This window comes from Panthera pardus, unplaced genomic scaffold (assembly GCF_024362965.1).
Source record: "Panthera pardus isolate Hobbes unplaced genomic scaffold, ASM2436296v1 HiC_scaffold_20, whole genome shotgun sequence".
Taxonomy (NCBI): Eukaryota; Metazoa; Chordata; class Mammalia; order Carnivora; family Felidae; genus Panthera; species Panthera pardus.
Genome location: NW_026526766.1, coordinates 92,166,036 through 92,185,619, shown reverse-complemented (window position 1 = coordinate 92,185,619; position 19,584 = coordinate 92,166,036). Strand labels below are relative to the sequence as shown.

Below are 19,584 nucleotides of genomic sequence, written 5' to 3'. Positions count from 1 at the left end.
TCACGGTGACGGAGGTGGCGGTTAGAAGCCATCTGATATTTTCCCAACGTGTACACAGCCTTTCTGGTCCCCAACTTCCCAGCGATGACGACGCATCGCTGCTGTGATGAGGACAGCAAAGGAGGCCTCGCCCTGCGGGAGGACGGACGGCGGCCTGCACCCCCCCTTCCCTGCCTCACCCCCGCCTGTGCTAAGCCTGTGCTAACGGCCCCGCCCACCCAGCCTCAGGAACCAGCTCCTGGGCACCAAGAGGGTACAGTCGGCCCGGAGCGTCCTCAGAGATCTGGCAGTCGATGGTAACTCGAAGGCTGCATGGGCCCGTGCTGAGATGTGAGAAGCACGCTCTCAGGGCAGCCAAGTGGGGCTCGTGGCCCCGGCAGCCGAGGGGGCGCTGACCCCCTTCCACGGAGGAGGCGTGCAAAGGTCCTCCGCTCCGCAGGCAGGAAGGCCACTGGAGGCGCTGGTGCCCCCCGCAGGCAGACAGGGATCCCTGCAAAGGCCGCTCCCGGCGGGGAGGGGCGGGCCCTTTCTGGGGCGGTGGGGGCTGCCTCCTGCACCGGCGCCCCCTCATCCCCCAGGCTGCTGTCATTAGACCCTGGCCGTGGGCAGCCAGCCCTGGGGCCGTTGTAATTAAGACAGAGGGGAGGCGGCGTTCCCAGCGCAGGGACGCGGGGACGCTCTTGATGGCTGAGGCAGCTGGCTCTCTCCCACAGCCAGGCTCCCGGTCAGGTGGCACCGCTCACCGGCCTCCCCCTCCGCCCTCATGGTGACTCAGCCTGGGCAGGGCCCCTCTAGTGTGCGGGGAGAGGCCCTTCTGCTGCCAAACGAGCCCAGCGGCCACGTGGCCGGGCCCGTGAGAGAAGGCCCGGCCGCCACAGCTGGCAGAAAGGCCCCACGCCAGCCTCGGAGGGGCTCCTGGCCGCCACGTGGCCACCCGGGTGCCGCCCGCTGCCCTGGAGCAAGGCCGGTCTACTCGCTTCGTCTCGGGGATGGTGGCAGCCCCGTCCCCACTTAACAGATGACGAACTGGGCTCAGAGAGGGGAGGACACCCCAGCCAGCAGCACAGGAAAGGTTTTTAATGGTAAGCACCGGGGCCGCCCGGGGACAACTCACTGTTGGACTCGTGGGGTCTCAGGGCTTGTCCGGGGGCAGTGGCTGGCGGGGCTGGCGGGCCCGGGCGGTGACAAGGGGCGCGAGGAGCCCTGTGCAGGGCCCTTCAGCTGCACACTTGTCTCAGACCCCTCCGTCTGAGTGGTCTTGACCTCAAGGACGGAACTCTATGAGAAACAGCACGAGGGAGCTGGCACGGACACGTGTGGGTCACCGCCCCTCAGGGGAAGTGGGTGGCAGGCTTCACGTACAGCACGGCGGCCAGTGTGCCCCCACAGGTCGGCCTTCACCAGCTGAAGCAGGTGGTCCTAGCCTCGCAGGAGCCCTGCGTGCCATGCTAACGGCCCCGAGGCAGGGCAGCGGCCCCGAGGCAGGGCAGACACAGGCCCAGAGCTGGAGAGTCCTTGCCGCAGGCTGCCCGGGTCACCGAGCTCACACCCAAGGCCATGCTCTGGCAGCAGGCAGCCCTGGGTCACCTCCCCTGCGGGCCGGCCTGGGGCAGGGAGGACACCGCTCTACTGCCCCCCCTGCAGGGTGACTGTTAACCCAGAGAACCCAGTTCATCCCGTCCTCATCCAACCAGGCAAGGCCACAGCATCCGCAGCTCAACAGAGCTTGGGCTGGGAACAGCTGCCCTGCTCTGTGTCCCCACAGCCCCCTCCGTGCCACAGGTGGTGGGGACGGGGAGCTGGAGCAAGGACACCCCTGCTGCTCGGGGTCCCCCAAGGGGCTGCTCCCCCTAGGAGCCCAGGCCACCTCCGCTTCTTGCCTCAGCCCTGCCCCACAGTGAGTACAGCCCTGGCCCCATCCCAGCTCTAGCCTGACCTCCCTCCTTCCCACTGGGCTTCCCACCCGCACCTCTGGGCCTGGAGCACCTTCCACTGTGGGGGCTCCTCCTCCAGAGCCCAGCCGGGCCACTGTATCCAGGAAGCCGCCTTGGGGGCCCCTCCTGCCTTCCCTTTGCACTCCTCCTCGGTCCCTCCCCTCCCTGGGTCACAAGCGTATTTACGAGGGACAGTGCCACAGAACAGCCAGGTGCCAAGCGTTTCCTGGCCTCCAGCCCAGTGAGAGCGCCCACCTGAGGCAGCCTGGTCCGGGCCTGAAGCTCCCGCCGCAGGTGCACCATGGATCTCTGCAGGGAGACGATGTCCTTTTCATGCTGCAGGAGAAGTTTCCTCTCTTGGTGTGAAAACAGGTGAATGTCCCGCAGGTATCGGATTTCTCTCTGAACCGGCCAGGGAAGATGTCAGCAAACCCCCAAGCCCGCACCCAGGCACACGTTGAAGAGAAGTGCACGCATGAGCAAAGGGATAAAGGGTGTCTGGGGGTGGGGGCAGCCCAGCTCCGACGGGGCCTTCCCTGGGCCCCTCCCCACGCCCCGCCCTTCTCGGCTTGCTGGCCCCCGGGAGGCTTGGCAGGAAGCAGGAGGGAAGGCAGGGTGTCGTACCCTGGGTCGGCCAACCGAGACTGGCACAGGTCGGCTCCCCTTCTGCCCTCCCCCACTCGGCCCTCCCTCTCTCCAGGTTCTGGGCACTGCCCCCACCCAAAGGGAACTTGTCCCTTCGTTCAACCGTCCCCATCTGTCCTCTGGTCCCTGCTTTGTCTCTGATGGCACATCCCTCAGCAGAGCCACCTTGCCTGGAGCACCTGCTGGGGTCTTTGCACGCCCACTTTGGGGGGTGGAGGCCTTCCTAGGTCAAAGAGGAAACTAAGCCTCGGCAGCGCTGTCCTGCTCAAGCCCCGGTGGCCAGGGGCCCAGACCCCAGCCTCCTCCACAGTGGCTCTGCCTGCAACACAGAACCTAGCTGCCATTTGATAACTGGACCTCCTTCCAAGTCTTCTTCACAGCTCACTGGTCAGGGTGTGCCCAACAGATGGTGTCACCGGCACTTTTCTCTCTGGGTCTCCTCCTGTTGCCCCCAGTACCTGCCATGTCCCACATCCGCCACCCCACCTCCCTGGCCTATACAGGCCACCTTGGGCGGAAGTTTTCTGCCAACCCAAAGTCCAGCATCACCCCTCGTTCCCCTCTGAGGGTCCCCGAGTGAGACAAGCCCCCTACACTGAGCCCCGGTTTCTTCATCTGCATAAAGGGCGGCGGTTAACATTAGTCTCCACCACACAGCATGCTGGGACACTGATGAGATCACCAGCACAGCGGCCCCGGTGCCCATTTTCCAGCGAAGGAAACTGGGCTTGAGCCCTGTCTGCAGTGGTACACGCTCACCCTGGTCAGTGCTGGCTGCACTAAAGCCCCGCCGGCCCCCCGACAGACACTGCTGTCATTCTCCCATTCTTGAGGCTCCAAGAGGCCGCAGGACACAGGACTACAGGGCCACACCCCATCCAGGCCACGCCGCCCCCACCCCGGCCACTGGGCGCTCCCCATGCACCACGAGGTCCTGAGCGGCCCTGGAGGGTGGCGAGGGCTGGGGACTGATCAAGGTGTGGTGCAGAAGGCCCACATTCCCAGCCAGGAGGATGGCAGGACCACCTCGGTGCTGGTCACCTGCCCACCGAACGGGGCTGGGTCACCCTTACCTGCTCCTGCTCAAGCTTGCTGAGCGCCTGCTCTTGCCTCGTTGCCAAGGCCACCAGCATCGTGTCCTTCCCCTCGCCGCCCAGACACCTGAGGGGGGAGGCGGGACTGACAATCCACCTCAGGTTCGGCAAGTGGATGTGAAAACTGGCCGGCCAGGTGGACCTGGGACGCCCCCCTCCCAGTGCCATGCACTAGGGGCAGGCTGGGGGAACCCGGGCCCGGGGGCTCAGTCCAGACCGTCACTCTCCCCACCCGCTCTTCGTGACCACTTTCGGGCCTGACACATGAAGGAAGGGCAGCGCCTCCCACCCTGGAGCTCTAGCCCACCCAAAGGGTCCCCTGGGGCGGGGCTCGGGGCCCACCATGCATAGAACCCCCACAGCCTGCCGGGTTCCTAAACTGCCCAAGGAGGGAGAGTGGAAGGTGGCCGGGTGGGGGGGAAGCTTATTTGGGATACACTCACTGGAAACCAGTGAGGGAATATCAAGAAGCTTAAACCGTGCTTCCCCTCCCCGACACCGAAGGCCCGCTTCTAGACGTTTCCCTTAAGGGGCGTGTCTCCTCCGTGGTCACCGGCAGGAGGCAGCTGGAGGCCCCCCTCCACAGGCCTAAAGGAGCTGTGTGGTCAGTCGGGGTGGGGCCCCTGCACGTTGCAGCGGCTACGCGGGGGCTCTGAAAGCTTTCCTGACTTGTGAGTGGAAACCCAGGTCACAAGACAGCAGTGGAGTGTTCTCGGAATGCTGTTAAACGGCCCTGTGTATCTCCCGCAACGAGAGCTGGCAGGACAGACTGGAAAATACGCAGGGGCTGTCTGGGAGAGGTGGGACTGCGGGTGCTTTAAATGTTTACGTCATTTGTTTCTGGAACTTCACTGCCTTAACTAACTTCCCGCAAACACCCATTACTATCTGCATCGGTTCGGTTTGTTCCCCGTAACGCTGTCAGGACCGGGGCGGGAGCCGAGACCGGTGGGAGGCGGAGTCCGGTCGGGGGCGGGGCCCGAGTGGCAGGCGGGGCGGCTCGGGGGCGGGGTCGGAACGGGGGCGGGGCCGCGCACGCGCTCACTCTCGCTGATGCTCCAGCCAGGCCAGCTCGGCGCACATCTTCTCCTCCAGCACTTTCTCGCGCAGGCGCAGCATCGCAGCTTGGTGCTGCGCGCGCAGCTCCTCCTCCCGCAGGCTCACGTCAAGCATCTGCAGCGTGAAGCGGCCGAGGGCTCCGGGGTTCGCGCTCCAGGGCCCCGCCGGGCTCCCCTGGGGCGGGGCAGACCGACCGGGCCGCTCCGGGACCAGCTTCGCTGGGTGGGAGCGGTGCCCAGCCTAGGGGAGGAGGCCGGCGCCTCCAGGAAGCCCTCCCAGACTGTCTGCTCCACTCATCCCGAGTTGTGTGCCTCCTTTCCTGGGGCGGGGTACCCCCCTCCCGACTGCGGGCTCCCGAGGGCAGGGAGGGGTCCTCATCATCTTGGTCTTTTGCCTTGATTCAGTCTGGGCACGTATTTGTGCCCAAGAGGGTTGAGGAAAGACTGGGCCACCTGCCCTGAAATGTGCAACCTGAAAGGTGGGGGCCAGCCTTGCCTGAAGCACTTTGCTGAAATGCCTGCTCTCACCTACCACCCCAGGCATGAGGAAGGGGCTTGGGCAGATGTCAGTTGGAAGGGTGGGCGATGCCCATGGCAGGGAGTGCCTCCCCCCACCCCCATCCCAGCCCAGGATCTGCAGCAGAGACCCTCTGAGTGCAGGCTCTAGGAAAGGTGGTCCTCAGCACCCGATGGCTCCAGGCAGCTGAGGGAGGATTTGGGTCTAAGAGCTAATGCCAGCACCTCCCCTGAACCTGCCTCCCCAGAGTACCTCTCCCTGTACCTGGTGGGTGGGGTTGTCCTGAGGGTAGAGCCTGGCCAGGGGCAGCTGGGAGGGGGCTTGGTCTGGCCTCTCTTCCTGCCTGGACTCTGAGGACAGAAAGCAGTCTGTGGTTGGGCCCTGTAGGGGTTCTGGACAGCCTGCTGGGTCAGGTAAGGGTTCCAGTGGCCTTTTCTACAGGAGGGCCTCTCAAAGGTAGGATATCTGGGGTAGTGTTCCCCCCCCCCCCCCATACACACAGCTTCACATCAGATCTTCACAAGGCCGCACCAGGAGGATTTAACCGCCTCTTTAGTCCCGGTGTGAAATTGTGTGTGAACCCACTGATCATACAAAGGACCAGACCCAAGGGAGAGGAGCCTCAGGAATGACTTGGTCCCACGGCTTCCCTTCCGAGACCGAGGCCCAGAGCCAGAGCGTGACCCCTTGAGGTCCGGCATCCAGCAGGTGGGGAGGCAGCAGATTCCGGGCTTAAGCAGCTCTTTTGGCATGGGCTGCTACTAGCTGTCCTTCTGCGCCGGGTGGATGGAAAAGGACTCTATAGTTTTAGAAAGTTAATTTGAGGACTTGTGCTTCCCACCGAGAGAGTACAAGGGATCGGATCGTGGATTTACTGTCCCGCTAAAAATGACTGTAAAAAGCAACAAAATAGGGGCGCCTGGGTGGCTCAGTCGGTGAAACGTCTGACTTCGGCTCAGGTCGTGACCTCACGGTTTGTGAGTTCGAGCCCAACGTCAGGCTCTGTGCTGACAGCTCAGAGCCTGGAGCCTGCTTTGGACTCTGTGTCTCCTTCTCTCTCTGCTCCTCCCCCACTCATGCTCTGTCTGTCTCTCTGTCAAAAATAAACAGTAAAAAAAGCAACAAAACAAAAAAATTACTTATGTATATGCAGGTACACATATATGAACATTCCCAATATGTATATGAGAAAACAATTCTCCAGACCCTGGACATCAGGCCATATAGCACGGTGATCCCTGAGAGACAGAAAACAAATTAGGTGAGACCCCTGATTGTCACAGCTGACTGCCTTGAGAGTGTTTCTAGGCTCCACCGCAAGAAGGGGAAACTGAAGCAGAGCCTGTCAGACCCCCAGAGGAGACAAGATGGAGCTGGGAGTCTGGAGAGACCGAAGCATGTAAAGCTCGTGGCAAAAGGACCAGGGAGAAGAGAGCTGCGCCGAGAGAACCTGGAGATTTGGAGTGCCCCCCCCCCTTCAGCCTTCAGTGGGAACTGGCTGGTGAAAGCATGTGAGGGAGCTCCCCACGCTGGGGAGAGAAGCATCGGGAAGGATCAGAGCCTGGGGGCCATGCCCGTCTCTGCCAGCCGGGCTGGAAAACCTCACGCTCCACGGGTCTCAGGGCAGAGCGCACAGAAGGTCCTGCCTCCGTCCCAGGGGGACACCTGCTTCAAACCCACCTAACAAATTAGGAAAGCAACACCCGGGAGGCTCCAGCTGCATCCAAGTAACTGTGTTCCAGAACAAAGCTCACGACTGTGTGTGGGGCCCCCCGGCAAGGTAAAAGTCAAAATGTTCAGCAGGCACGGGAAGAAGAGCCACGACCTATCACGAGAACAGTCAGTAGAAACTGACCCAGGCGGTAGAATTAGCCAGAGAAGGCCTTTAAAAGCTGTTATAACTGGGGGTGTCTGGGTGGCTCAGTCGGTTAAGCATCCGACTTCGGCTCGGGTCATGATCTCACAGTCCATGAGTTTGAGCCCCGCGTCGGGCTCTGTGCTGACAGCTCGGAGCCTGGAGCCTGTTTCGGATTCTGTGTCTCCCTCTCTCTCTGCCCCTCCCCTGCTTGTGCTTTGTCTCTTTCTATCAAAAACAAACATTAAAAAAAATTTTTAAAGCTTTTGTGACTGTGTTCTATATATTTAAAAAGTTGGGTAGAATCAGGGATGATATAAAAAAGTGTCCAGGTGGAAGTTTTAGAAATGAAAGCCCAAATACCTGAGAAGGAAAAGACACCGGATGGGATTAACGACAGATCAGTGGCCACAGAAGAAAAGAGTAATGAACTTGAAGGCACGGCAGTTGGAGCTCTCCACAAGGAAACACAGAAGAAAAAGAGAATCAAACAGAATAGAGCCTCGCAAGCACGGGGCTTCAGGTGTCCTGACGTCCCTGCCAGCGGAGGCTTGTTGGCCAGGAGACAGACGACACCGTGGCTGAACATTCCCAAGCACGAGGCAAACGATAAACCCTCGGGTGCCCGGATCGCAACGCACCCCAAGCACGAGAGCCTTTTAAAGAGAAACCGAACACAACCTTATCATATCAAGTAGCCGCAAGGCAGTAACAAGGAGAAAGCCAGAAAGGCAGCCCGAGGAAAGGGACAGCGTGCGCGGGAGAAGAGCGACACTGACCGCAGGCTTGCGGTGCAAAACAACGCGGCCAGAAGACGGGGCGCCACTGCCAGCCGGAGGGAGACACGGTCCACCTGGGCTAAACTCCGCAAAGGGTATTTCAGAAACACCGATGCGATGAGTTTGTTCTTAGACATACAAAAGCTAAAAGAAGATGTCGCCACCGCCCCCCCTCCCCCCCGTCCGGAAGCGTTAAGGGAGGTCCTCCGGGCAGAAGGACGGCGCGTCGCCGGGGCGGGAATCCTGTCTACACAAAGCAAGAGCGAGCACCGGGAACGGGTGTGCACAGACTGGTTAAAAGCTGACCGAGCGTCGACAGCACGGTCATAACGAACTACGGTGGAGTTCAGGAAAGATCTGGGTGAGGTGCACAGGGCACCGGGACGGTCTGCTGTCACTGAGGGCTGGGCCGTACGTACGAGCCCTCGCCCGTCGCCATCCGGGGCCCTCTGCCCACTGCTGCCGGCCGGGCACTCGCCGTGTGTGTGCTTTGGAAGACCCTTACCTGCAGGAGCCGACTTGCCCTCCCGACTCTGCTGTCCTTCCTGGGGGTCCTGGGAGGGCGCGGCCGCGGCTCTGCCCTGGGCTGGGTGCGATCTGGGGAGGGGTGGGGGGAGAGATGCGCTGGAGACACAGCCCCGGCGGCACCAGCCGCAGCGCCCGTCCCAGACGCCCTGCCCGCCCTCTTCTATGCTGGGAGGTGGCGGCGGCCAGCCTCCCCCGGGCCCCACCTGGGTCTGGCTGTCACCGTGCTCAGACAAGTCACTGGCTCCAGACCTCCGCACGCCTGTGGCTGCTTCCCCTCCGAAGCCGGTTTCCGCCTGGCCTCGGTGGAGTGTTTCCCCATCAGCTGCTGCGAGAACGGGAAGGTGGGGTGTGTGGTGGGGGCCCCAACCTCAGAGGCCTCCACGGGAGGCTGACAGTCCCTCCCTGCCCCCCAGACAGGGCTGGATGTGGCGGGGTGGGGGAGGGTGGCAGGTGCCCAGCAGACACAGAGCAAGGCCGGGGCTGGAGCACCCCAAAGCTGGGGGGTCTCAGATGGCCGGGGGGGGGGGCTGGCTGCATGAAGGACAGCGGGAGCCAGAGCCCTGATTCTCAGCTGCAGCAGCTGTGGTGCTGGGAAGAAAGAGGGAAGGAGAGGAAGCAGGGGACGGCTGTGTATGTTGCCCACACACACAGGCACATGCGTGTACATGCATGTGCACGTGCTTCCCCGGGCTGGGGCACCCTCCCGGGAATGCCTCCCCAGATGTGCTGTGGGTGAGTCCATCCCAACAGCCCCCGGACCAGAGACACAGAGAAGAGAAAGCCCATCACGTCTAAGCGGATCCTGGACATCGGCCGGGGCCATCCCGACCAGTGAACGCAGGGGGGCCAGGCACAGGTGGCTTGGAGATGTGGGTCCCCTTCCCCGCCCGGCCGACCTGCCAGGGCTGTGAGTTTCCGGCACATATCAGCTCACGAGCTCCAACAGGGAGCCCAAGACTCTGGTGCCACCGGGGACACGGGCAGGTGGAAGGCGTGGGCGGTCATCTGTCCCCCCAGCCAGGTGCCCCCAGGTCAGTGGTGGGTCCTGTGAGCATCTGTGTGCAGCCCACTGAGCTGGCCTCTGGCCGCAGCTGCCCCCTCCTCTTCTGGGCACCGGCAGGGCTCACATTTCAGGCGGCACTGTATCTGCACCCTCCCCGCCTCGACCTTCCGTGAAGGCAGGTGGTCCCCACGCAGCCAGAGAGCGAAGCCACCTGGGAAGGGCCGCGCGTGGGGCCTGTCCGTGCCTGACCTGCACCCGGTGCTTGAAGAGCAGCTCGTCCAGGGCCTTCTGTGTCTCCCAGACCTCCTGCTTCGCCCGCTGCCGCAGAAGGGCCAACGCCTGCTTCCGCTTCTGCTGGTCAAGCTGCAGGGAGGGCCGAGCCTCAGGATTCCCCAGGTGGGGGGGGGGGGGCGCCCAGACTGCTGCCCCCACAGCTCTCCAAAAGCCCTGAGCCCATGAGGGCAGGCAGTGCCATCGTGGGGAACGGGACACTTCTCGGGGGCAGGGCTCGAAAGCCCCCACTCGTGGCCGGGCCTCCCCCCAGCCCGTGGCTTGCTCCCCTTCTCGGCTGAGGCGGTCCTCGTCCTGAGCTGCCTGTCCCCTCCCTCCTTCCCGCGCAGCCTCCCCCGCGGAAGAGCCGTCGCTCACATTCTACAGCTGCCCGCTTTGGGGCCTTCGCTCAGCCTCAGGGGGACGAGGGCTGCTCCCAGCTCACCCCAAGCAGGGCTCTAAGGGACACAGCTGCCATCGGCCTGGCAGAATGGGGTGGGACGCACCTTCAGTGACTTGAGAAAGCCCAGGGACTTCTGGGGGATGTTGGCAAGGTGCCCGGAACGCTGACCTGTGGAAGCCACAGAGAAGGGGTAGGTAAGTGGCCGGCAGGGAGACTCCCAGCACGACAGTCCCTTCCTGCGTGTCCGGGGGGGGGGGAGCAGGACAGGGCTGCCCATGGCAGGAGGAGGCAGACAGCTCCTGCGTCTCCTCGACGGCCCCAAGGGTTGACTCGGCCTGACCCTCAGCCGCACTCCCCCGGGGAGCCGTGCCCAAGTCTGCAGAGATGGTGAGTCGGAGCCCAGCAGCAGACCCGGGCTCACCCCGCCTTCCCTGGCGACCTAAAACAAATCACTAGCCCTTCAGAGCCTCGGTGGGACAAACAGAGGTTCCCACCTCCCTGCTGGAGGGGTGACCTAACACAGGCTGGCCGGATGGCAGCGGTCACCACCGTAACAATGGTCACGGCCGGGCGGGTGCCTGTTAACACAGAGGCACAGGGCCCCAGGCGTCCCTGGGGTTTCTGGGGTTGCTCCAGAGAAGGGGCGTGAAAACCGCGGCCTCCCGGCCTGGATCGGGAAGGCCACAGGGGCTCCTCTTTCCCTTTGTGGCCCCCGAGGGTCTGGCTCGGGCTCTGCGCACAGGTTGGTGCTGCTGGCCCCCCCGAGGGGGCCTCTAGGGGCGACTCCACGGCCGGAGGGGGCCCAGTGCGCTCCCTCCTTGGCCCGCCTCCCGTCTTCCGGGCCTGGTGTTGGTGGAAGGGGGCAGAGGAGGGCGTCCGGTCTGTGGGTGGCTCTGGGAGGACTTCCTCGGTCATCGCTGGCCAGTGTGCTTCAGCTTTCCGGGGTCGGAGCGCAGAGGCTGTGGGCAGTGGCTGAACCAGCTCCTGGGCGTTTCCACGGCAGTGCGGGGAGACTCGGAAGCCCCAGGGGGAGCAGTTAGGTGTAACCCATGCTGAGCACACAGCAGCCCTCCCCCTGCCCCCGCCAGCTGGCCTCCGTGGGAAACGAAGGCCCGAATGGGAGAACGGTTCGAAGTGTCTCTTTGAGCCGAAGTTCCCTCGACAAGGAAAAACCCTCTTTTGCTTCTGTTCTGTGGCCGCTGAGAGAAACTGAAGCCGGAGAAGATGCCCAGGACCCCTGAGGCCCCGCCAGCCTGAGCGCCCACCGACCACCCGGGAGGCTCCAAGGCTCAGGGAGGGGTGTTCCTTGTCACCTCCGGCCACACCACGCCAGCACCCCAGACGGTCACCAGGGAGACACGGGCCGCGTGCCCCTGAGCTCCGAGCAGTGACCCAGGAGAAAGTGAGCTGTCCCCGACACGGCTGTGTCACGACCATGATTGTAGTCGTCACCATGTTCTCAGGGAGGAGGCTGGGATCGGGGAGTCACCGCCTCGAGCCAGAAGCTGACGGACTCCCCTCCCCCCCACGCTGGGTGGAGACACAGTCGCCCACCACTACGCGCGTTGCTGTCATTTTAGCTTCCGCGAAAGGGAAGTCAGCGTAACACTCTACTCCTCAGTCCCACCGGCCCCATTTCACTGGCCAGACGGCCACGCGTGGCTAATGGCTACCCTACTGGATAGCCCAGAGTGTAGGACGCTTCCCTCCAGCCAGAAGCTTCTGCTGGACAACGTGGTGCTGGCTGGTGGAGTCTTGAAAGTGAGTGCTGCTGGGCAGCACTGGTCTAGAGGGGTCTCAAAAGTTCCAGTGGGCAGCGCTGCCCCAGCAGGAAGAGCTGGGTTCGAATCCCCCCTCTGCCACAGATCTGGCCCAAGGCCATGGTGCCTCTTTGAGCATCAGGTCCCTCCTCCATAAGCAGGAGCACGGGGACGGGTCCAGCCCCAAGCACGGTGAGACCAGCGAGACCCATGTGTGGTACACGGTGCCCGGTCCGGGGCGATCAGGGTGCTCAGTTCACTCATGCTCTCGGCAAACGCTCCCCGGGCACACGTGCCTGGTGGGCACTGGCTGGGGCTTCAGTGAGTCCTCGCGGCCCGCAGAGCAAGCTACGGCAGGGTGAGCGGCAGGACCTGGCCCAGCCCGCGTGCTATCCGGGAGGCTTCCTGGAGGAGGCGTCGGACACCTGCCCGGCACAGGTGCTCACTGCTTGGGTTCAGGGTACCCGAGATCCTGCTCTCGGCCACGCTGGGCAGGAGCAGCTCGGATTTCAAATGACTCTGGGGGGCCTGCCTAGAGTCTCAGGATAAAGAGGCCCCATCAGAGAATTTCAGTCTGCCCACTGACAGGTAGGTCCTGCCCGACGACGGAGAGTGTAAGGAGGGACGCGGGAGGGACAGGGAGGGACAGGGAGCCTGGGGCGGGCCTCCACTCCACCGCCCGTCCTGCTCCCCCTGCCTCCTGGAGAAGCAGCCTGGAGGCAGAGCCAGGAAGAGTGGGTTTTTCCGGAAGGCCCGGCATCTGGCCCGTTTGGGTTCAGCCCGTGGGAGCTGCCAGATCCCGGGGCTGACACCAGGCCTCAGAGGCTCCAGGAGGGACGCTCATGGAGACGGGCATGGAGCAGGGGACTGGGGACATTTCTCAAGGTGACGGCTCTGCCCCGTCTCTCTCTGGAAGGTGTGGGCGGGACCCCTGGGGTCAGCCCTGGGGACACAGCGGGCTGGCGTGGGGCGCTCTTTAACTAGGCCCAGCCCCTTGCCTGGCTGAGAGGCGCCTGCAGGGAGGGGCAGCTGTGCAGGGAGGGCTGTCCTCGCCCCGGTGCCCAGGCTTTCCCCCGACTGTCGCTCCCGTGAATGAGTCGCTGAGAAAGCTCACACGGGGGCTGTGGGTCCACAATGCAAGTATTTTGTCCTTCCAACCGGTGACTGATGGTTTCCCCTCTGGGATTGGAGAGGGCCCCCTTCTCTGCCCCTAGCTGTGCTCTCACGCCCCTCCCCATGGGCCACCTGCCCGACCCCCAGATGTCGACCACCTCCCCGCCCCTAACCCCCGTGGGCAGACAGCGCCGGGAGCGCAAGTGTGTGGGGCGCACGCGCGCCTCGGGTCCCAGGAGGAGTCACTTACTGCTGCTGCCCAGCGGAGGTAAAAGCACGGAGCCCCGCAGGGGCTGTCCTCAGGGTCTAGTGCTTTCCACCTCAACTCTGAGTCCCCACATCGCCCCGTGTGACGGTCGAGAGGGGCAGGGGGCACCTGAGCTGTCCCAGCTTTCCAGAGCACGCGGCTGTGCCCAGATCCTGGCAGCCGGTCCAGCGAAGGTCTCCAGGCGGCCAAGGCCCCAGGTGTGGAGGTGATGGGCGGGGGGCCTCCCCACCGTCCCCTGAAGCCACCAAAGCAGGTGCCTTCAGGTCCACACCCCAACCTCACCGCAGGGACTGGGGCACTTGGCCCTGGCGGAGCCTTTCAAGGGGGCTCCGGGACCGTGGCCCCACACTCCCAAGAGCAAGGAGCCAGTGAGTGGGGCTGAGCGGTAAAGAGAGGGCTGTCCCCTCCGGAGGGAAGGCCAGAGCCTGACCCCCTTGTAGGACCCTGGCCCGGAGGCAGCCAGCCCCATGCGACTGGGGATCACCCTTGACTCTCACAGCAGCCAGCCACCGCCCCCTGCTCAGCCAGCCTTCCAGAAGGACAGCAAGGGATAGACGGTGCTGGTACCCGCGTTCAGGCCCTGGTCACAGCTCAATCCCGGGCACTCCTGGGCTGCTCGCTGCTCCCTCTGGGCTGCATTTTCTGGGGCTGCAAACACGGAGGAAATCTCTACCGGCTTCCCGGTGGATTCTCTCTCAGAACCTGACGTGTCGTGTGCTGTCACCCGAGCGCTTCCCGATGCCTGCCCCATGCTAAGCAGCAGGTGCCTGGAGGGCAGGGCCGGATCTCAGGTCAGCACCGGGCACAGCAGGTACTCAGTGGGGACAAGTCGGAAAAGCAGAGACAGGAACCAACAAATGAATTAGGGGGCTCTTGGTGCTCGGGAGACCGGGAGAAGCAGGGCCAGGGGTCAGGCCCCCCCGCAGCCCCCAGCACAGGCTGGAGAGGCTCCCGGACCAAGAAGCAAAGGAGGTGGGAGCGGGTCGGCCATGGCATTGGGGGGAGGCACAGACCCCTCCTCCTCCAGAGGGCCCAGGGCACGAGCCCAGCGGGCCCCCCTCGACACACCTCCCCAGCCACTCAGTCCCGGTTCCCAGCCGCTGTGCCAGGGCCCTGCAGCTCACCCCTGAGCACGCCCCGAGCCAGCCCACACCGTCCGCCCACACCCCTCAGCACGGGCCCTCGGCCAGGCCGGGCTACCAGACAGGGCTCTGCCCCACGCACCCCCCGCTCTGCACCAGCTCCGTGGCCCTGAGCAAGTCTCCTCAGCTGAAACCCAGGGACAAAACCTTTCAGAAGCAAAAGAAAAGGCAGAGGCCTGGGCGGGCAGATGCTCGGACGCGGCGGCCCGGGAGCAGGGCCCTCGACGAAACACGCGGTCAGCCCTCATCCGGGCAAGTATCGGTCACAACCGAGGCGCTGCAGGGGCACGTAGCAAGCAGCTGGGTCCCGAAAGCCTCCAAAAAACTTTAATACTGATACACGGATGCTCTCCACATAGAAAAGGCTCTCTCTACACCCGTAGGACCTCGCCGGAGCATCAGGCAGTGGAGGGGGTCCCCAGCGGACCTCCCCGGCCACCCGACCAGCCAGCCCAGGGCCTGTCCGCGGGCTTGCCCTTACCGCAGCTTCGCGTGGTCCCGGGCGTGAGCAAGCCGGCCCCTCTGGCTGACGGCATCTCCAGCCGCAGGGAGTCGCAGGTGGGGTCCAGCATGGCTGTCACCCCGAGTGAGCTGGGGACACGCAAACACACACGTGAGCAGAGTCGGGCAAGGACCGATCCTTGAGGTATGAGGCCGCTGGGGTCTGGGGGGCAGGGACCCGGGTTCCCTCGGCCTGAACAAAGCGGCTCTCAGACCCACAGTGACCAGGGCCGAAGCCAAGGGCCAGAGGCCTAAGGGGGTAGGGGGATGGGCCCGTGCCTGGAGGACCAGGGGGGCAGCAGTGGACCCACGGATCCACGCCAGCAGCGTCCCCCAGCTTGAAGTGGCAGCCTGGGGCTCTGCACCGGGACCCGGGGGACCAGCAGCCCTCAGGAGCTCGGACGGCTGGGGCCCAGCTGCCGTCATCACCGCTTGGCACCCTGGATGGGACCAGAACGCCCTTTGCCTGGAAGCCCGTGCCTGCTCTGGGCCGGCTCCCACCCCGGGCCCTACGGGGCGAGACGGCCACTCTGGGAATGAGGGACACGGGCCTGTTCTTCGCCTCCGTCGTTCCCTCTGCCGCCTGCTAAGGGGCTGTGTCCACCGGGCCCGGAGTGGAGCAGGGCGGACAACCAGCCCTAACCCTCACCACCTCGGGACTGCTCGCGCCCCGAGAGGCTGTCCCGTCCCACAGAGGGAGGCTGAGCCGGCCAGGGGGCCGAGGAGGCGGCGGTCACACGGGCCAGCTAGACTCGGTACCTGCCTGCTGGGAGGGCGAGCTAACCCCCGACCCTGAGGTGGCCTGCGAGGTTCCCTAGGATTGGGAGGAGGTGGGCTTTCCCCGAGACAGCAGGAGCCCAGGAGACGGGGCCTGTGCCAGCGGGGTGCACGGCTCTGCCTCCCTTCACGTTTCTCGTTAGGGTGCGGCTGTCCGTGCCGGCACGGGGACTCCGGACCGCCGGGGTGACTAAGGACACTCTGCAGGCCGTGGAGCGGGGGCGGGGGGGACGTGGCCCTCCAACAGCCACACGTTGCTGGGACGCCCAGCCCCCACCTCTGCAGCCCCGGGCTCTTGCAAGGGAGATGGTATGGAAGAGGGTCCTGGAGAGAGGAAGCGATGCCCAGGCCCAGGGGCTGAATCCGGAAGCCCCCCCGGGGACGGGGAGTGGGGGCTGCTGCAGGAGCGCGTGCCCATGAGGGGACAGGAGGGACCAGGTCACCGCAGACCCTGCCTCTGTAGGAACGATTCTGCCATTGCAGCATGACTGACAGCGGCCGCACTCCCGAGGTAAAGGATGCGCGGGGCTGGGTGCCAATAAAGCTTTATTTATGAACACAGGCAGTGGGCCACGTGGCTGTGGCTCGTTGGCCTCTGCCTAGACTTCCCAGGGCAGTGGTTGTCACACTTCGGTGTGCAGCACGTGCCCAGCAGGACTGAGCCCTGGGCCCAGCCTAGTGTACCGGGTTCAGGAGGGCGGGGGGTGGGCCGGGACTCGGCGTTTCCAACGAGTTCTCAGGGAACAGAATGAGAACCGCTCGACTAGGGAAGGGGCTTAATGGAAGAACCCTGGGCTCTTGCGTCCAGCCCTGCGTCTGAGTTTTGGCTTGCCCTCCCATGAGCCATGGGATCCTGGCAAAGTCACCTCTCTGGGCCTCAGTTTTCCGGTCTGTGCAGTGGGAACGGGAATCCATCTCACAGGATCCTGAAAGTGCTGCCCGAGGTGCAGGGAAGCCTGCGGGTAGCGGTCGGCACACAGCTGGGGCAGGCACCCCACCACCCTTCTTTCCGGAGATGCCGGGATGGACGGGCCCTTGGAGGGCAGGAGTGGGTGCTGGTGATGGGCTGGGGCCCCGGCCAGCACCGAGCCCCACGGTCCCAGCGGAGAGAGGACGGCGGTGTGGGTGGTGGTCCCTCCCCAACTCAGGCACTCAAAAGCTGGCCTGAGAGGCAGCGGGATGGGCCAAGCCCCTGATCTGGAGAACTTGGGGGCCAGAAGCTGGACGGGGGCCTTGACCTTCATCCTCGGACCCCACCAGAGAGACGCCAGCAGGGCGGCAAGTGCTTTTCTGGACACACTGAGGGGCCAGCAAGCCCCTGGGCCCTGATCCCACACAGCAAGGCCGCTGAGTCGTCCAGGGCACAACTCTGCACAGCCTGATCGGGGTGGGTGCGAGGGGACGGGGAGGACGCGGGGCCCAGGTGTGGGGGTGCGCTGGGTGGGAATGCCCTGCAGGGCCCCGCTGGCCGTCCAGCAGTGGGACAGGCAGATGTGGGGCATCCGCCTTGGAGCCCGGGGCACCGATGGTTCACGTCTGACAATTTTCCCATCCCTTGCCTCTCCCCTAGGTCTGGGGAGCGGGCAGCTGGCCAAGAACCAGAAGTCCAGCCCGATGCTGCCCCCTACTGGCAGTAATCATTCAGGTCCACCGACTGGACAGAGGCTGGGCAGCGGGCAGTGGTGGCGGGGGTGGGGGTGGGGGGTGGCTGGGGGGTCCTGAGAACTTAGACACGGGACACAGGACCTGAGTGGGAAGATACCCGCACAGGACCAGCCCCCCAGTCACCAAGAAAAGTGTGGCCGATAGTGTCCGCTGGGCCCGAAGCCAGTGCAGAGGTGTGTGGGGAGGGGGTGCGTCCCGGGGGCTGCCCACCCATCAGCGGGGGCCTTGGGTCAGGGGCCCAGTGCCCACAGCCCAGCCAGAGAGGGGTCTCTGGGCCCTCCCCCCGGGTCCTGGCCAGCACCAGAGCCAGCAGGCCCTGACCCAGGTCCGGGGGCTTCTCACGGTGGGGTCAGGACTGTGTCACCACCCCCGTTGCCAGCCCAGCTGCACCCAGACCGCTGTGCACCCCTGTGCACGGGCTGTGCACGGCCAGCAGCTCGAGGCTCGGCCAGGGCGCGTGGAGGGCGCAGGCTCACCTCCCGATGAAGGGGCGGAGGGCCTGGAAGGAGTCCGTGTTTCTCGCCAGCCTGTTGTCCAGCTCCAAACATCCGTCCTCCGTGAGACCTTGGGGGACACGGACACCAGGCTCATTCCCCGGAAGGAGGAGCTGCCGGCGGTTGGGGACCGAGCGGGGACACCCTCGGCCCGTGTCAGGAGGGGCCCGGCGGGCCTTGTCTGCTTTCTTGCCCCTCTCTGGAGGCGGGGGGGTGAGGGGTGGGCACACAAGCCTCATGGCCAGGCCTCACCCCTCCACCCACCAGGACCAAGCCGTGGACAAGGCCACAGCCGGTGGAACTTGAGCCTGTGGCCGGGCTCCACCAGGACCGCCCCTACGTCCCTTCGAGCGGCCTACACACCCGCCGTGGTATCGTCATCGGCCTCTTCCCTTGAGGGAGAGAGTGGGGCCACTGCTGGGGCTGGTGGCCGCCTACCTCGGGGCTGGCTGTCGCGGGGGGCCCCCGGGCTCACGCTGTGCCGCCGCTCCCAGTCAGGGCTCCAGGACGGCGTCCCGCTGTCCGGGAAGCAGGTGGGTGAGGCCGGCGGCCTGGCCTGCGTGTCCGCCCGGTCCCAGGGTGTCCCTCCGCCCCGACGGGGCACTAACGCTCCGGAGTGGACGGGGGCTGTGGGCGTGGGGGCCGCAGCCATTCCGCTGAGGTATGAGGGCGACGGGTCGGAGACCGGGTCCCCAGGAGGGTCCAGGGCCTCCGACTTGTGCAGCTTGGCCGTCAGGATGTCGATCCGTTGCTTCAGGATGTTGGCCATGGTCTCCAGAGCCTGTAGCCGGGCCTGCTTGTAGCGGAAGTGCAGGGGCCCCGATGTGCCCAGGCGCTCGCTCTCCTCGGGGTCTAGGTAGATGCACACCCCTGGACGCGGGCCCTGGGTGGCGAGGTCCTGGAGCTTCAGGGGACCCGGGGAGGAGCGGGCGGACATCAGCGTGGGGCCGCCTGTCCCCAGCGTCTCAGTGCGGTTCAGGGCTCTGTTCAGACACAGGCAGAAGCTGCAGGGAGAGAGGGTGGAGGGGGTCAGGTCTGGCGCCTGCGGCCTCGGCAGCGAGTTCAAAACGTGTAGGAGGCGGGATGAGCGTCTGTGACAATGGCGTCCATTCACGGTGACAGTTTATGGCTCGGAGGGCTGGCTCCGGGGCACGTCTATACAGCAAGGGACCACCCCCGGCCGTGAGGGAGACCCAGCAGTGATTTCTGGAGTTTCACAGCAGAGCAGAGGCACCAAAAGAAAAAACGGATCAAAGTCCTTCAAAACGTATGACTCATGTGCACCAAGGCCACAATCGTGAGTGAGAAGGTGACCTACAGAATGGGACAAAGTTATTACAACCCGCACGTCCCACGAGGGTCAGAACCCAGAGCATATAAGGGACACCTGCCATTCAACAGCTACAGCGCACAAAGAATTTGAGGGGATGTTTCTCCAAAGAGCCAACAAACACACGAAAAAGAGGCCGAACGTCGCGGGTGGTCAGGGAGATGCAAATCCAGATTGCAGTAAGATACCCCTTCACAGCGGCCAGGGTGCCTACGACTTAACAATAAATAAAAGGGGCGCCTGGGTGGTTCGGTCAGGTGAGCGTCTGATTCTTGATTTCGGCTCAGGTCATGATCGAGCCCCACACTGGACTCTACGTTAAGCGCGGAGCCTGCCTGAGATTCTCCCTCTCCCTGTCTCTCTGCCCCTCTCCCCCACTCGCTCCCTCTCTCTCTCTCTCTCAAAAAAAAAATTAACTAAATAAAAATAAATTAATTAAAATTAAAAA

At 64.3% G+C, this 19,584-nt stretch overlaps 1 protein-coding gene across 1 annotated transcript in view; it reads right to left on the bottom strand.

Moving 5' to 3' along the window:
- Nucleotides 1-19,584, bottom strand: part of CCDC187 (coiled-coil domain containing 187) — a 36,281-nt gene that overhangs the window by 6,596 nt on the left and 10,101 nt on the right. Inside the window, exons 8-20 of the mRNA XM_019435969.2 lie at nucleotides 18,415-18,810; nucleotides 18,245-18,324; nucleotides 17,789-17,876; nucleotides 14,851-14,960; nucleotides 10,190-10,254; nucleotides 9,663-9,776; nucleotides 8,614-8,735; nucleotides 8,388-8,479; nucleotides 5,513-5,598; nucleotides 4,719-4,906; nucleotides 3,653-3,740; nucleotides 2,190-2,336; nucleotides 1,115-1,278 (exon numbers count right to left, since the gene is read on the bottom strand). Coding sequence (XP_019291514.2) covers nucleotides 1,115-1,278; nucleotides 2,190-2,336; nucleotides 3,653-3,740; nucleotides 4,719-4,906; nucleotides 5,513-5,598; nucleotides 8,388-8,479; nucleotides 8,614-8,735; nucleotides 9,663-9,776; nucleotides 10,190-10,254; nucleotides 14,851-14,960; nucleotides 17,789-17,876; nucleotides 18,245-18,324; nucleotides 18,415-18,810 — 1,740 coding nt within the window. The remainder of the gene's footprint in view (nucleotides 1-1,114; nucleotides 1,279-2,189; nucleotides 2,337-3,652; nucleotides 3,741-4,718; nucleotides 4,907-5,512; nucleotides 5,599-8,387; nucleotides 8,480-8,613; nucleotides 8,736-9,662; nucleotides 9,777-10,189; nucleotides 10,255-14,850; nucleotides 14,961-17,788; nucleotides 17,877-18,244; nucleotides 18,325-18,414; nucleotides 18,811-19,584) is intronic.